This window comes from Prionailurus viverrinus, chromosome D4 (assembly GCF_022837055.1).
Source record: "Prionailurus viverrinus isolate Anna chromosome D4, UM_Priviv_1.0, whole genome shotgun sequence".
Lineage (NCBI taxonomy): Eukaryota > Metazoa > Chordata > Mammalia > Carnivora > Felidae > Prionailurus > Prionailurus viverrinus.
In genome coordinates, this window is record NC_062573.1 from 13,453,064 (window position 1) to 13,469,206 (window position 16,143).

Genomic DNA, 16,143 nt, shown 5'->3' on the forward strand with positions numbered 1-16,143 from the left:
CTGTTCGTAAATCTTTCTAGACTGGTTCGGATGCCCCTTCCAGGAAGCCTTCCCAGATTGCCACCGCAGGAGGCACCTCCCCCCATGCTGGGCTCCCACAGCATTTGGTGCCTGTCATCGTCCCACCTGTGCCGGGTATTACAGCAGGAGCTCTTCTGAGTAGAGGGACAGGGGCTTACCCGGTGATCAGCCGGGGCTCAGCCCAGGGCAGGCTTCAACGTGTGTGAATGAGTGACCGAGTGAATGAATGAGCGAATGACACCCTGCCTGCTTCCAATGCAGAAGCTTTATTGATGCCACTGAGACAAAGACCGGAGGTACAAAGGGTGGGCGTAGGGCTGAGGATGGGTCCCAGGGTCCCCAAGCTCCTAACCCCAGCTGTGTCCTCCTAGGACCCCTTGTTTTCCTTCTGCTTTTCTTCCTGGTGCTCTTTCTCCAATGGCCCACACACATCCTGGAAGACAGGGGGAGCGCAGTGATGGGGGCAGGGCAGGGCTCTTGCGGTGGGGGTGGGGAAGGGTGCAATGAGCTCCAGCTTAGGCCCTGCCGCCTCCTACCTGGGTGACCTTGGGCAAGGCATTTTTCCTCTCTGAGGCTCAGCTTCACCTCAGAAGGGGGGCTCGAGCCCTTAGAACAACTGCCATTTACTGAGGACTTGCCGAGCCTTTATGTTGATCTGGATTCCTCACAACCATTGGGTAGGTGATGTAAGCGAGGTTCAGGGTGGCCGTGTGGCCTGTCCAAGGTCCCCAGCCAGCAGATGGGGCGGGGGGCAAGCGGGGAGCAGGGCTGCGAGCCCAGTCCTTTCCCGCAGCTCCCAGGAGCCGGGAGGGGAGGTGGTCTAGGGGTGGTCACGAGGGATGACCTCAGGCGGCAGAGACATTTTTATTTCAATAGTCCTGAAAGTATTTCATGTATATCCCCCCAAAAAGTGTCACCAGCTCATCAGCTCTGTGATTTCAGATGTTGCTGCCCAGGCCAAGACCATGTAAAGCCTCTCATTGGGCACAGGTCGAATGGAAAGCATTAAGGAGATGATTTTATACGTACTTAGTTACAGCAAAAGTCAGGATGGTAGTCCTGGGCTTGGGGCCATTTGGGTGGTGCTGAAAACCACAATACCCACTCCCCAGCCACAGGTATTTGAAGTCTGGGGTGTGGCCGGTAGTTGTCAACGATCGTTACCCTTGTGTGTTTCTTTGTCACGTTCCCATGGCCACACTTGTGTCTGCTGTTCCCCTCCTTTCCAAGCCCCGCCCCCCCCCCCCCCCCCACCTGCTCTGGATGCCCTTCCTGTTTCACAGTGACTTTTCCTTCCTGGTTCCTCATCCTGTGGGCTTGCAGGAAACTCAGCTGTCCCTGCAGTGAGGCAGGTGCTTAAAAGTAGGATGTCCTATCTCACTGCACAGCCTGGGCCGGCAGCTCGCCCCCCTGGGCCTCTAGGGCTCCCCAAGGCAGAGTCACCCTGAGGGTGGGCTCGGCCCAGTCCTCCCTGCCTTCACCTGTTTCTCATCGGAGTACACGATTTCTGACTTCTGCATGCCCATGCACACGATGGCTTCGTGGAACTCTCTCATTTGCTCCTGGGTCGCTTGCGGCTTGTCAGCTGCAGGAGGGAGCGAGGAGACGTTGGGTGAGCATGCTGGGGTCCTAGCTGGGAAGCCAGGGAGGGTGGGGGAGCTGGGGGCCCGGCCGCAGGGGAAGGGGTCCTGGGCGAGGTAGAAGAAGTTTGAGGGATGCCTACCGTAGAAGGACAGCCCCATGTTCTGCTCGTCTTTCGGGGAGAAGGCAAGCATGAAGGTCGTGGGATCTTTGGTGAGCAGGAGGTAGCCAACTTGTTCTTTGCCGAACTCTGGAGGGGAAAACCCCTGGGTGAGACCACATAGCACAGTGGTCCCCAATGGTAGGCAAGGAGCCCTGGGCGTGCCCATGGCCACACAGCGATGAGTGAAGGCCAGGGGTTCACCTGGGTCACACATCCCTAGTCCCATTGTGTGCCGGGCCCTGTGCTACTATGTGGAATCACAGCCTCACACGGGCTGTGGCTGTCAGGGCCTTTCTCCCCATTTTCCAGATGAGGAAAATAAGGCCCAGACAGGAGCCTCAGGGCTGCTGAGTGCTGTTGGTTTAATTCCATTGGCATTTGTAGATTCCTACTATGTGCTCTCTCTGGGGTGACAGCAGGGATATGAGTGAAGTCACTGCGTGCCAGACAAAGACTGCCACCCTCAGATCCTAGAGGAGAAAAGGTGGTTGGAGAGAGGCAGGACCACAGCCAGACTTGGGTTTGAGTCCTAGTTCTAATTACAGGCTGTGTGACTCCAGGGAAACTGCTTGACATCTCTGTTTCTCTGTTTCCTCATCTGATTGCTGTAATGTCCTCCTAAGGTTGTTCGTGAGTATTCAGTGGGTCAATTCATGTAAAGCACTTCTAGCAGTGCCTGGCACATAAGTAAGAGCTCACATATGTTGGCAGTTATTCCCGAGTATTGCAGCGTGCAGACACCAGGACCTCGGAGATGGAAGAAATGGGCTTGTCCTGTGTTCTCTGTGCCTCCAGCCTCCAGGGCCTTAGCCCCAGCACCTCCTTTTTTGGCTGGCCCATTCACCTGTCCCCAGGCTCCCACGTGTGGGCTGGACCTCACCGTGTTTAGACAGACTCCCATTCTCCCGCTGGACATTCAGATAGCTGGAGTTATAGACGCACTGGTTCCCTCTAACAGACAGAAGGGGGGAGAAAAACAGGAAGACCGTCAAGGAGAAGTGGACAATCACTGGCCACCATCATCGAGGGGCAAGAGTCGGTGGTGATTAGAGTCCACCCTCCCCATTCCATGGATGAGAAGGCTGAGGTCAGGAAGAGGGAGGGACTTGATCAAGGTTACCCAGCAGCTAGGAGCAGAAGCCTGGGGCTAGCATGTGGGGAGGGGGGGTCTCACATGGTTAGGTACTCTCTGAGCAGTATTTTGTCCTCTGTGTAGTTGATGTCAAAGTAAAAGAAGGCCGCTTGGATCGTTCTAGACGACTCGTTGAACTCCGGGTAGCGGAAGGCCGAGGCGATGTAAAACCACTTGCCGGAGAGCTGGGTTGGAGAGAGAAGCCAGGAGCTGATGATGGAGGCCGAGGGCAGAATCCCTGCCAGTCAGCCGGGCAGATTTCTCCCTCCATTTTGCACACGGGGAGCCTGGGGCCCCAGGCGAGGAGCGGACATGCAGGAGGTCACTCTGAGGGTCAGGCGCCTCCCCCAGCCTCTGGGTGGCCCCTCGTGCAGTACAGGAGGCTCCCTCTGAGGGGCCTTGCAATGAGACTTCTGAGCTTGGAAGCAGAATGCCCCCAGAGGCTGGTCAGAATGTCACCCCAGGACCCGGGAGGAGAAAAAGGCAGAGGTGGGGAAGGGGGCTGACCGCAAGCCAGCAGGAGAAAGGGAAGCCCAGAAAGGAGGCAGCTGCCCACAGCACTCAGGGGCCCCGGGCATGCACCTGGTCCAGGGTGGCGTTGGTGATAGGTGCCGCTGTGAGGTTGGCACACTCCGGGCTCTGGGCTTCCAGCAGAGGAAGGAGGCTCAGGACAGCAAGGGCCCAGGACAGCGCCATGCCTGGAGGGAGAGGCACCTGGAGTCGAGCAGAACTGGTGGCTGTAGGGTACAGTGACCTTTATAACGAGCTGTGGGTGGAGTCCTGGAGCCCCCTGGTGACACATCAGGTGAGTGCTTGCGAAATGCCTGGCACAAACCTTTCCCTCCTTCCCCCAAAGCCGGCTGTGGCTAAAGCCTGCAAGCCTGGGTCTAACTTAGACCGGCTGTTCAAAGCCAAGGGGGGTGTGGGCTGGAGGGGTATTGTCAAACATGGGTAGATTTCAATAGAGGGGCCTTTAAGCAAGCGCTTATGTTTTTGGGTGTTTTGTTTTGTTTTGTTTTGTTTTAAAAGCTCTTATGTTTTTACCCAATTCGTGTCCCACTGAGCATTCAGACTTGAGCAAGACCCAACCGTAAATCAAACGCAGGTGGCAGCTTAGAGAGTTCCCAGGCTAGGTGGGGTGGGGGTGGGGAATGGGATGGGGGAGGGTCAAGGGTTGGGGAGAGGGCAAAACATGGATTCTATTCCAACTGATTGTGGTAACAGCTGTGGACCAGCACAAGTCCGGGGGGTGGGGGGCAGCCGAATCTTGGAGGAAAGAAGGGATGTTTCCAAAAGAAGGAGGCGTCTAAGTTATATTGCCTATTTCCAGTAAATGTGGTATTACCTGAACTCTCTCCCAAAATCTGGAACGAGAAATTATGTCCATGTGGTCCCCACCCCCGGCTATGTGAGCAGGGGGATGGGCCTCTCTTTTCACCAGTTGGTCCCCAACCCTGGCCAGTGGTCACCGTTGCAGAATGAGAGCTTCCATTGCCTGCATGCATTTTTACCTGACAAGGTCAGATTGGTATCCCTAAGAATAAACGCGTTCAAAAAGTTTTATTATGTCGTGCTTACAATTCTATGTTCTTGTCCATTTCATGTATTTTGAGTCATTTTTCATGTTTTGGGGCAGTCCGCGGTCGTAATTTTAGTGGACGCATCCCCTTTCGTTCGCTTCCTAGATTCCAACATACCTAATGATGTCCTCCCTTTATATCTATGGCATTTTGTTTTATTTTTCCAGCTTTATTGAGACATAATTGCCCATAGCATTTCACATTGTGATGTTTCCTCTCCTAAGTGTCAGAAACGGCCAAATCGCTTTCTAAAATTACCATACCGTTCAAGAGAAAGAAAAATGTGTCACGTACAAACTCACAGTGTAATTCAAAACAGCCAAAAACTAGAAACAGTTCAAATACCCGTCATCGGGAAAATGGAGAAACACATCGTGGCATTTTCGTAAATGGAACATTACTTCGCGATAAAAACAAATGAACTTCCGATTTGTAAGACAACGTGAATGAATCTCAAAAACAGTACGCTGAGCAAAAGGAGCCAGACTTAAGAAAGCACACACTGTATAGTTTCCATTTGTAGAAAGTTCTAGAATAGCCAAAACTAATCTATAATGGTAGAAATCGGATCAGCGGTTGCCTAGGGCAAGGAGGGGAGTCTGACTGCCAAAGGTTGTAAGAGCACTTTCTGAAGTAGGTGGCATTGTTCCAACTTTCCACTGCAGGGGTGGTTGCACACATAATGTACGTTTGTGAAAACTCATTGAACTGTAAGCCTAAAATGTGTGCATTTTATTGTACGCCAATTATACCTCCATTAAGTTGATTTAAAAAAAAAAAAAACAACTCTCTTCCCAAACAGAGAAGACAAAAAACACTAACGCTGTTTAATACGGTGCCAATTTGGCGATGCCCAGATGAGTCCCTTTCTCCACATCCTCGTCAGAAGTGAAAATCCCTCTTTTCTTTCTTTGCTTGCCAGCTCACTTAGTGTTCTGAATTTGCATTGCTCTAATCTGAGCCTTGAGAAAAGGATTGGAGCTTGTTGGCAAGGAAGAGTGGAGGTGACAGGACGCGGGGCGCATAAAGGACCTGGAGGGCCCCTATGAGACAGCACGGGAGTGACGGGGCCGATGCTGGAGAGGGTCGGCGGGAACCGAGTGTGCAGGGCACAGAAGCCAGGCTGGGGAGTTCGCAATGGGGTCTGCAGGTGTTGGAAGAAATAGAAAGATTTTAAGTAGGGTGGGAGACGAATAGTCAGATTTGCTCTTTAGAAAGAGCCCTCTGTCTGCAGTGGGGAAGGTGGGGAGGGGGAGGGAAGGGGACCACCTTGGGAGAGCAGTCAGAGGCTGCTGCAGTGGGACTGGGGACAGATTTGACACACTGCTATGTCAAAGAGAAGCTGGGTGTTCTATGGGGACAGCACTACCATTACCCCGGACCCTTGGGGCTTCTGCCCACACCCCAGAGCTTTGGAGGATCTCCCATATCACACACATTCACACAGGCACGTGCACACACATACGGTTCATTAAATAACACAGAAGCACCTCTGTCCAGTGGGATCTGGTGCCTGGTTCTGGCACAGAATGACCCACAGCCCTAAACATCCCTGAACGACCAACGCTGTTCAGACCCCAGGGGAACAGTTCTTCCCTCTTGTGCCCTATCCTTGGATCGCGTTGGGTGGCCAGATGTTTTGTGAGTAGCATAGGGAGAGATGCTTCTCTAACGGTGAGCAAATGGGGTGCTGCTCCTCGGGAGTGAGTGGTCTTCACTGTCGCCCAGGTGCCCTTTGGAGGTCCATCTCACTCTCTCCCAGGAGGCGCTACTCTCCAAATGGTTCCTTCGAGCACACCCAGCACTCCCTCTGACACAGTACACTTTTCTCCATCTTCTTCCATGTCAAGGATGGGTTAGTACCTCTCTGGATGGAGGGTCTGGACAGCCCTCCCTATCCTGCCCCTCCATCTGGCCCGGGTATCTTGTAAGGAGAAGTTTGGCAGGAAATAGAAAAGCAATCAGGGCCACACAGGATGATGGGGAAATATTTGTCCTGGCTTGACCGCTTGCTAGCTGTGTGACCTCGGGCCAGTTACTTAACTTCTCTGTGCCTCAATTTCCCCATCTGTAAAATGCGGATACTGATGATTGCTACTTTATCAGGTTGTTAAGAGGATTAAATCAGCGTGCAGTTGTGAAATGCTTGTTATAAGAAACAAACTTGCTTCTAAGAGTCGGCCAGTCGTAACACCACTACCATCAGTGTATTGACAAGCTGGGGTAGGGAGAAAAGACAGATTCTTGCATTACAGAAGTACCTCCAGGGGGCGCCTGGGTGGCTCCGTTGGTTAAGAGTCCGACTGGATTTTGACTCAGGTCATGATAGAGGGTCATGGGATTGAGCCCCTTGTCGGTCTCCGTGCTGGGCGTAGAGCCTGGTTAACATTCTCTCTCCCTCTCCCCCTGCTCCTTTCCCCCATTTGCTCTCTCTTTCCCTCTCTAAAATAAAATTTAAAAAAGAAAAGAAAAAAGAAATACTTCTGGGATTTTAGGATACATCCCACTTCTAAAGACATCAAAATGCAGAAATATGTAGATAGTAGGTTCAAGAAAATAGATACTTTCCCCATTTGGATGGATAAGGAAGCAAATGGCTCAGAGAGGTCAGGTGAACGGTGAGGTTTAGATGATTGGGGAAACGCACCCACTGTAAATGATTCGGTTCCAAGAAAGCCACTTTATAATTGTCTCTCCCTTGAGGCCAGGGCTGAGCTCTGTGCCTGATGACTAATCTGTGAGCTTCTACGTGAACGGCCACGAAGAATACACTGGCAGAGCAAATGATCCTAATTAGGAACTTTGTGTTTGGGCTGAGGAAACACTCAAAAAGATTTGCTCAAGTTCAGATCCTGTTCTGTCGTCGTGGACAATTTATGTAACCTCTTTGGACTTGGCTTCCCTCATCTGAAGAACCAGCAGAGTAACACGTGTCTCAGGAGAGCTGTGCATGAGATGAAAACGTATCACTCTCAACAGGGCTCCCTCTCACGGTCAGTGTGCCAGAAAACGCAGCCGCTCTTATTTTGAAAGGTGCTTTTATTGGGTTGAACTATATGCTTTTATTGAGTTGAATATCATTCAGTTTCATATGATCTGCCCTACTTATTGCAGAATGATAGCTCTGTGTGTGGCTAGCAAGCAGGGAAGGGCATATCACCCCCATTTTGCAGAGGGAGAAACTGAGGCCCAGAGAGAAGGCATGACCAGTCCAAGGCCATGGCCCAGTCAGGAAGCTGGGACTGGAATCCACCTTCCCGCCTCTCCCCTTCTTGCTCGTCTTTTCCTCTTTTTCCCAGCACAGGGCAGCTGGGCATTGATGGCATGTGACTGTCCACGGCTGGGGCTTGATTCATTGTGGACAGAGCAAACACGGGATTGGCCCCGCTTGGGAAGTCCACTCTGGCTGTTTCCTGACACTCAGTTGTGTAATGGGAGACTGGGAACGGTAGATGCTGCCAGCCCCGGAAGAGCTGCCTTGTGGTCCCCAACAATCTCCTACCTGCCCCTGCCAGGAAGGAGCTGGCCCAGCTTCAGAGGCCTCGCTGGCCAGGTCACAGAGGCCCTCCTGGGAGTACAGGCTGGGAGTCGTGAATGTCACAGCTTTAACATAGCCCTTCTCTTCCCTCTGGCCCTTCCTCCTGACTCTCTCATCCCCTCCGCGTCTCCAAAACCATGCAGATCCTGCTGACGCCTCTGGAGCTCTGACCGTGGCACGGAGCACTTTCCTGTCCCCTGGCTCAGCTGGCTGCCTCCTGGACGCTCCACAGTGCCCCAGTGCAGCTCAAACCCACCTCGGCCACCAGCCCAAACCCTGCTCTCCTGTGCAACCTGTGGCTTGTCCTACTCCCTGGGGCTCCCACAGCCTATGCTATAGCATCCCCAGATACGCAGTGTGGCCTTTACTTCCAAGCCTTGGCAGGTGCTGTACCCTCTCCTCCCAGTGCCTTTTGTCACCTGGCAAACCTTTGTTCAACCTCTATCAGCATCAGCTCAGATGGTTAGTTTTATGTGTCAAGTTAACTGGGCCATGCAGTACCTAGATATTTAGTCAAATATTCTGGGTGTATCTGTGAGGGTGTTTTTAGATGAGATTAACATTTGAATGTGTGGTCTGAGTAAAGCAGATTGCCACCTCCCCCCAAGTGTGGGTGGGCCTCATCTAATCTGTTGAAGGTCTCAATAGAATTAAGAGTCTGCATAAGAGCCTGACTGGTGGAGATGGACGTCAGTCTTTTGCAGCCTTTGGACGTGAACTGAAACATTGTTTCTTCCCAGCTCTCCAGCCTGCCAGACTTTACACTAGAAGGACACCATCAGCTCTCCTGGGTCTTGAATTGGCCAACTCACTCTGCAGATCCTGGGACTTGCCAACGATCATAATCATGTGAGCCAATTCCTTATGATAAATCTCTTTACAGGGGTGTCTGGGTGGCTGAGTCGGTTGAGCATCTGGCTCTTGAGTTCGGCTCAGGTCATGATCCCAAGGTCATGGGATCAAGCCTCGAGTCGGGTTCCATGCTGAGCATGAAGCCTGCTTGAGGTTCTCTCCCACCACCGCCCCCCCACCCCACCTCTCTCTCTCTCTCTCTCCCCTCCCTTCCCTTCCCCACTCACACACATACTCTCTCTCTCTAAATAAATTTTAAAACATCTCTTCACACACACACACACACACACACACACATCCTACTGGTTCTGTTTCTCTAGAAACCCTGATTAATACGGAGTGTGACCTCCTGACAAGCTTCCCTGTGCTGGGATTGCATCAGCCATGTCCTCCCCAACCACCACCCACCCCAGCCTGGCCTCTTGCTCCCTGCATCCAAGGTCCGACACCTCCAGCTGCCTCCACCAGACCCAGAGCCCCCCCAACCAGGCGCCCTGCCAGGACTGTCTCTGTAACTGCAGTGCCCGCATACGGCTTGACCCAGGGAAGGCGCATGCTGAGACACACATGTCAAGGAAATGTTCCAGTGAGCCTTGTTGAACAAGTTTGAGCACCTCCTGCACACTGCACTCTGTGGCCACGGCAGAGGACCAGACCCAGCCCCTGGCCTTGCAGAGCTTCCTGTGGGGTTGACACACAGTAGCGTGACTGAACTTTCCCATCTGCAGAACCGGAAGTCTGCTTCAACAGCTGGGCAAACTCTCTGGGGTGACGATATATGGTGGACCTTAGGAAATGATTCAAGAAGAAGGCCCTTCTGTTTCATCCTTGATTAATTTTCGGTCAGAGAAACGAAAAGAATATTCTTACCTTATTTCCAAGTTTGTTTGTTTGGTTTTCCCTAGTTTTGGAAAACTGTTTTCTAGATTCAGGAAATAGTGTGGGATCTCAATTCTTGAGCACACGCTAGAATCTCCAGGGAGACTTGTTTGTTTGTTTTTATTTATTTATTAATAATTTGATTGTCACATTAGCTAACATAGAATGTACACAGTGTAGTCTTGGCTTCAGGAGTAGATGCCTGTGATTCATCACTTACATATAATACCCAGTGCCCATCCCAACAGGTGCCCTCCTCAATGCCCATCACCCATTTTCCCCACCCCCAACCAACCCCCCATCAACCCTCAGTTTGTTCTCTGTATTTAAGAGTCTCTTATGGTTTGCTTCCCTCTCTGTAACTTTTTTTTTCCTTCCCTTCTCCTGTGATCATCTGTTAAGTTTCCCAAATTCCACATATGAGTGAAATCATATGATACCTGTCTTTCTCTGACTGGCTTATTTCACTTTGCATAATGCCCTCCCGTATTATCCACGTTGTTGCAAATGGCAAGATTTCATTCTTTTTCATCGCCAAGTAGCATTCCATTGTATATATAAACCACATCTTTTTTAAAAAAAATTTTATTTACTTTTGAGACAGAGAGAGAAACAGCGTGAGCAGGGGAGGGGCAGAGAGAGAGAGAGAGGGAGACACAAAATCTGAAGCAGGCTCCAGGCTCTGAGCTGTCAGCACAGAGCCCGATGCAGGGCTCAGACCCACGAGCTGTGACCTGAGCTGAAGTCGGACACTTAACCGACTGAGCTACCCAGGAGCTCCCCTAAACCACATCTTCTTTATCCATTCATCAGTTTATGGACATTTAGGCTCTTTCCATAGTTTGGCTATTGTTGATAGTACTGCTATAAATATTGGGGTACATGTGCCCCTATAAATCAACACTCCTGTATCCTTTGGAGGAATTCCCAGTAGTGCTGTGGCTGGGTCGTAGGGTAATTCTATTTTTAATTTTTTAAGGAACCTCCACACCGTTTTCCAGGGTGGCTGCACCAGTTTGCATTCCCAACAGTGCAAGAGAGTTCCCCTTTCTCTGCATCATCGCCAGCACCTGTTGTTGCCCGAGTTGTTAATTTTAGCCACTCTGGTGTGAGGTGAAATCTCAATGTGGTATTGATTCGTATTTCAGGGAGGCTTATTTAAAACAGATTTCTGGGCCCCACCCTGGGAGTTTGTGATTCAGTAGTTTGGGATCTGGGCTGAAAATCTGCCTTTGTAACCAACTCCCAACTGCTGCTGGTTCTGCTAATCCCAGGGGGCCATGCTGAGCTCCCCCCTACCCCCACTTGTCAGTAGCCTTGGGTTTGAATCAAAGCTTTGCCTTGGCCTTGGCAGGTGACCTCGGGCACTTCACTGGCTGTAGTTACCTTCTATTTAAGACGATGGGGTGTGGGGCGCCTGGGTGGCGCAGTCGGTTAAGCGTCCGACTTCAGCCAGGTCACGATCTCGCGGTCCGTGAGTTCGAGCCCCGCTTCGGGCTCTGGGCTGATGGCTCAGAGCCTGGAGCCTGTTTCCGATTCTGTGTCTCCCTCTCTCTCTGCCCCTCCCCCATTCATGCTCTGTCTCTCTCTGTCCCAAAAATAAATAAACGTTGAAAAAAAAAATTAAAAAAAAAAAAAGACAACGGGGTGAATGAATCCTGGGCTCTATGGACGGGATTCTTGGAGCCACGGCAAAGCAGCAGCCTCTGGTGCTCCCTGTCTGGGGGTGGGGGATGGGTGGGGGGAGAGACCCTGATGACCTGGAAACTTACAGCAAGGTTTTAAAACATAAAATTCCCGGGGCGCCTGGGTGGTGCAGTCGGTTAAGCGTCCGACTTCAGCCAGGTCACGATCTCGCGGTCCGTGAGTTCGAGCCCCGAGTCGGGCTCTGGGCTGATGGCTCGGAGCCTGGAGCCTGTTTCCGATTCTGTGTCTCCCTCTCTCTCTGCCCCTCCCCCGTTCATGCTCTGTCTCTCTCTGTCCCAAAAATAAATAAACGTTGAAAAAAAAATTAAAAAAAAAAAAAAACAAAAAAAACATAAAATTCCGAATATGAATCCAACTGCTTGTGATTTGTTCTTTCTCCTGGGTGAGAAGGGCAGAAAAGGTTTGATTCATTCAAGCTCCCAGGGTGGGAGGAGCAAGCCAAGAAAGGCAGAACTCTGAACCAGAGGTCAGGAGTTACGGGTTCCAGGTCTGGCGGGGTATAACTATGTCCTAATGTGTCTCAGATATCGAATGGGAGCATACTTATGCTAAAAAACAAAACAAACAAACAAAAACTATTGTTGGGGAGCCTGGGTGGCCCAGTCGCTTGAATGTCCAACTCTTAGTTTCAGCTCAGATCATGATCTCTTGGTTTTGTGAGTTCGAGCCCCGTGTCTGGCTCTCTGCACTGGCAGAGATTCTCTGGGATTCTGGCTGGAATTCTCTCCCTCCTCCTCCTGTCTGCCCTTCCCCTGCTCACACTGTCTCTATCTCCCTCAAAATAAATAAATAAATAAACTTAAATAACATTAAAAAAAAAAAACTGCTGTTTATCTGACATTCAAATTTATCTCGGTGGTCCTGTCTATTCACTTGCTGAATCTAGCCATCTCTCAGATTCTCACTCACTTCCTCCAAGACAGGTGATATTGTGTCCTCTCTCAAGTATAGGTAAGAAATGCTCGTATTGAAGCACTGTCCGCAAGGGCCAAAAGACGGAAACAACCCAGATGTCCATCAGAGGATGAGCAGAGAACAAAAATGCGGTATATCCATACAGTAGAATATGAGTGAGTCATAAAAAAGAATGAAGTACTGTATGGAAACATATACCACAAGGGGAAACCTTGAAATCATGATACATGAAAGAAGTCAATCACAGAAGGTGAGCTTTTGGGGCACCTGGGTGGCTCAATCGGTTAAGCGTCCGACTTCGTGGATTTGAGCCCCACGTCAGGCTCTATGCCGACAGCTCGGAGCCTGGAGCCTGCTTTGGATTTCGTGTCTCCCTCTCTCTCTGCCCCTCCCCTGCTCACACTCTGTCTCTCTCTCTTAAAAAACAAATAATAAACATTAAAAAAAAAAAGCCAGCTTTCTATGGGAGGAAAGGGACATTAATGAGACTGACCTTTCCCATCTTCCAAACATTTTCTGTTTATATGAAATACGATTCCATTTGTATGAATTATCCACAGCAGGCAAAGTCAAAAAGCAGATGGGTGGTTTCCCAGGGGGTTGGGCAGAGGGGAATGGGGAATGACTGCTTCATAAGTATGGAGTTTCCTTTCAGGGTGATGAGAATGTTCTGGAACTAGATAGTGGTGATGGTTGCACAGCACTGTGAATGTACTAAATGTCACGAATGGTTAAGTCTTATGTGTATGTTACTATGGTAAAAAAAAAAAAAAAAAAAAAACGAATTGCTCATGGTAACCTCAATATATCCCCTCCGTGTCATGGGTTGAATTGTGTCCCCCAAAAAGATATGCTGATGTCCTCACCTTATTACCTGTGAATGTGGCCTTACCTGGAATAGGGTCTTTTGCAGACGTAATCAACTGAAGATGAGCTCATTCATGTGGGCCCTCATCCACTATGACTGGCGTCCTTATAAAAAGATGTGCGGAGACACACGGGAGAAAGAATGCCACGTGACTAAAGAGGCAGAGACCACGGTGCTCCAGCCAGAAGCCGAGGAATGCCTGGGGCCACCAGAAACTGATCAGGGTAAGGAACCTCTCCTAGAAGCGTGGGGGATGGGGGGCACTGGCACCACTTGGATTTCAGACTTCCAGGCTGCAGAGCTGGGAGAGAATGCATTTCTGCTGTCCTAAGCCTCCAGGTTTGCGATGCTGTTACAGCAACCCTAGGGAAGGAATATGCCATGGGACCCGGACCACCCCCCTTTCAGTACTCACCCCCGTGTTGACCCCATGCCATCTCTCTCTCTCTCTCTCTCTGCTTCCCTTCTTTGGGGAAAGCAGCATAAACAGGGCATCCCCTGAGCATCTTTTCTCCCCCTCCCCCACCCCCAGCTGGGCTGGAAACCTCCCTCCGGGGGCTGTTCAAAGAAGCACACAGCCACAGATGCATCATTCCATTGCCTCAGTTTTAAATATTTATTTAAAATCCAGAAGGGAAAATGGAGAAACGGAACCCACTGGGGTTTTAACACACTGACATTGTGGACAGACACAAACAAGGACAGCAGAAAATCCCAAGAACGAGACAGAGGCCAGGTGGAGACTGGCAGTGTGGGGAAACCGAGGGCTGAGATGAGGCCCAAGCTGCTACAAGAACGCACTTCCGTGGGGAGCGTCTGGGTTGGGGCGGGAGGGCGAGGAATATACAGGAAGTGTCTGGTGGGGAAGGTGGGCCAGAGTGAGGTATTAAATAATGAAAATCAAATCCAATTCCCAAAGAGACACGACTTTTAGAGAAAATAAAAAAGAAGACACAAACAGACGTTCACATAAAACTTCCCCTTCTATAAAAATAATTCCATACTTAAAATAACCTCAAAATCCAACCTGGGCTGACTGGTTATCTGATAAAGGACAGCCCAGATTACACTGACTATCCCCCAGTCACGTGGAACCCCGAGATTCCTGCCGTCAGTCTTTCTCCTCAGCCCACATTTACCCTTGGAGCTAATGACGTGGGGTTTCTAGAGGACTTAATGACAATGGAAAAGCAAGAGTGATGGCCTCATCTTGGCAGGGACAAGCTCTGGGAGGGAGGATGTGGTGTGGTGAGATGGTTCCATGTTGATATGTCACCTCTAGGCCAGCGCTGACCCAACACTGCTCTTAAAACTGGTTTCTTCAAAGTCAAGGCTTCAACCCCTGACTCTCCAGCTTAGATCGCACCTTCCAAGATAAGCCTATCTTCCCTCCAGGACCGTGACCAGGCCGAGCCCAAATTCCTTCATGCTCAGGCCTCCCCCTGCCTTAGAAGGACAAACATTTCAAAATCCATAAATTAAAAAGGTGAATCTTTCTGCTTCTGTTTCTGGTAGGGTTGGTTTTTTTTTTTTTTTTTTTCTTTTTTTTTCTTTTTCTTTCTTCGGCTTTGCTTTTTTTTTTTTTTTTTTTTTTTTTTCCTTTTTCCTTCCCCCTGCTTAGTCGATTACCTGATGAGCACAAGGGTGATACTCGGAACATGTTCAAATTCCCCAAACTTTGTCATTTGGAGGAGAGCACCACATGTGCATGACACCCCACATCAAAACGGTTCTTCAGAGTCTGTGGCAAAAAATGGTAGCACCTTCAGAATCTTAAATAGGCTTTTTTTTTTCCTTAAAAAAAAAATCACATACACTATGAGACAGCGAGCACCAGCGATTTCACAGTGGGAGGTAGCTAGCGTGGGCACCTCCGGCCCCGAGGGTCGCGCTGCCCCCTCTCGGCCTCCACTGCTTCCCACCCTCTGGCTGCTTCTTCCCTCCCCTCTTTCCCAGGTGAAAAAATAGTAATGCACCTTCTCTGTGTTTGTTTAAATAAAATATATATACTTCTTCCTTTCCTTTTCTCCTTTTTTCATGTCTCCTCTCTAATATTGCACATCAAAGCTCCCTGGCAGGGACCAGCTGGCGAGATGCCCCCTCCCCTCAAGCTGGCTAGAACGTGGGGCTCTTTGGGCAGGAAGCTGGGGAGGGCAGAGCTGGGAGACAGGCCGCAGGGCTCAGGCGGGTTGCAGGCCCAGCTTGCTCTGGCTGGCTCTTTGGTCGGTCTCTGGGGCTGAGCTGGGATCAGTTGGTCCCAAGGATACACTGTTCCCTGCCACCCCCCAGCCACTTTTACTGGGCAGACGACAGCTGGGGCCCTACCCAGGAATCCTTGGGCAGGTGAGCTGTCTCTCCTGGGCCCACCTGCCCCTAAGGACCCTCCCTTTGCCTCCTCCTCCTCCTCCCTCCCCCTCAAGGCCTAGAGGAGCCAGGAGGTCAGAGGTCAGAGGAAGCACGCAGGTCCAACTTCGAGGCGGTACTGCTTCCCTGATGAGGCAGGAGGGAGGTTGTCCACGCTGACGATGGGCAGCTGCTGCGGGTCCTGGGTCCGGAAGGTGAAAAGCGTCTGATGCCAGCGGCCATCCTGGACCTGAGAGGAGAAGGGAAAGGGTACACATGTGACCCTCACAATCCCCACCATCTGTCACATGCACTTCTCATCTCCTCCCACCATCTTTAATGGATTCACGGTATTTCACTGTAGGGACCACCTGTATTTGCCCATTAAAAATTTTTTTTTATTTATTAAAAAATTTTTTAATATTTATTTTTAATTTTTAGAGAGAGAGAGAATGAGCAGGAGAAGGGCAGAGAGAGAGGGAGACACAGAATCCGAAGGAGGGTCCAAGCTCTGAGCTGTCAGCACAGAGCCCGTCATGGGGCTCGAACCCACAAACTGCGAGA

At 50.6% G+C, this 16,143-nt stretch overlaps 2 protein-coding genes and 1 long non-coding RNA gene across 11 annotated transcripts in view; 1 reads left to right on the forward strand and 2 right to left on the reverse strand.

Annotated features, from left to right (window-relative positions):
- Nucleotides 1-320: 320 nt before the first annotated feature.
- On the reverse strand, nucleotides 321-3,607 carry ORM1 (orosomucoid 1). Its single transcript, XM_047829188.1, has 6 exons — nucleotides 3,480-3,607; nucleotides 2,940-3,082; nucleotides 2,646-2,716; nucleotides 1,745-1,852; nucleotides 1,503-1,606; nucleotides 321-454 (listed from the first exon to the last, which is right to left on the reverse strand). The coding sequence occupies exons 1-6, from the start codon at nucleotides 3,591-3,593 to the stop codon at nucleotides 389-391; spliced, it is 606 nt and encodes a 201-aa protein (XP_047685144.1). The 5' UTR covers nucleotides 3,594-3,607; the 3' UTR covers nucleotides 321-388.
- On the forward strand, nucleotides 1,335-16,060 carry LOC125149966 (uncharacterized). 4 transcript variants are annotated; one of them, XR_007146128.1, is made up of 6 exons: nucleotides 1,335-1,633; nucleotides 7,391-7,470; nucleotides 8,756-8,864; nucleotides 12,405-12,618; nucleotides 13,282-13,460; nucleotides 15,657-15,780. It is a non-coding gene; the product is annotated as an uncharacterized LOC125149966 (long non-coding RNA). The 4 variants fall into 4 exon arrangements; XR_007146126.1 differs by lacking the exons at nucleotides 1,335-1,633; nucleotides 15,657-15,780 and adding an exon at nucleotides 16,021-16,060 and having other exon boundaries at nucleotides 5,765-7,470; XR_007146127.1 differs by lacking the exon at nucleotides 1,335-1,633 and having other exon boundaries at nucleotides 5,765-7,470; nucleotides 12,400-12,618.
- Nucleotides 13,829-16,143, reverse strand: part of COL27A1 (collagen type XXVII alpha 1 chain) — a 140,401-nt gene continuing 138,086 nt past the window's right edge. For all 6 annotated transcript variants that reach the window (XM_047829185.1, XM_047829186.1, XM_047829187.1 and 3 more), the window contains one exon: nucleotides 13,829-15,829. In XM_047829185.1, coding sequence (XP_047685141.1) covers nucleotides 15,683-15,829 — 147 coding nt within the window. In that variant the 3' untranslated portion in view covers nucleotides 13,829-15,682. The remainder of the gene's footprint in view (nucleotides 15,830-16,143) is intronic.

Bases quoted from the DNA above. Each gene is read 5' to 3' on its own strand.
- ORM1 (XM_047829188.1), bottom strand. From the start codon at position 3,593: ATGGCGCTGTCCTGGGCCCTTGCTGTCCTGAGCCTCCTTCCTCTGCTG. The intron at 1,607-1,744 runs GTAGGCATCCCT...TCCCTCCTGCAG, and splicing joins CATGGGGCTGTCCTTCTACG to CTGACAAGCCGCAAGCGACC. The intron at 455-1,502 runs GTGAAGGCAGGG...CCTGTCTTCCAG, and splicing joins TGTACTCCGATGAGAAACAG to GATGTGTGTGGGCCATTGGA.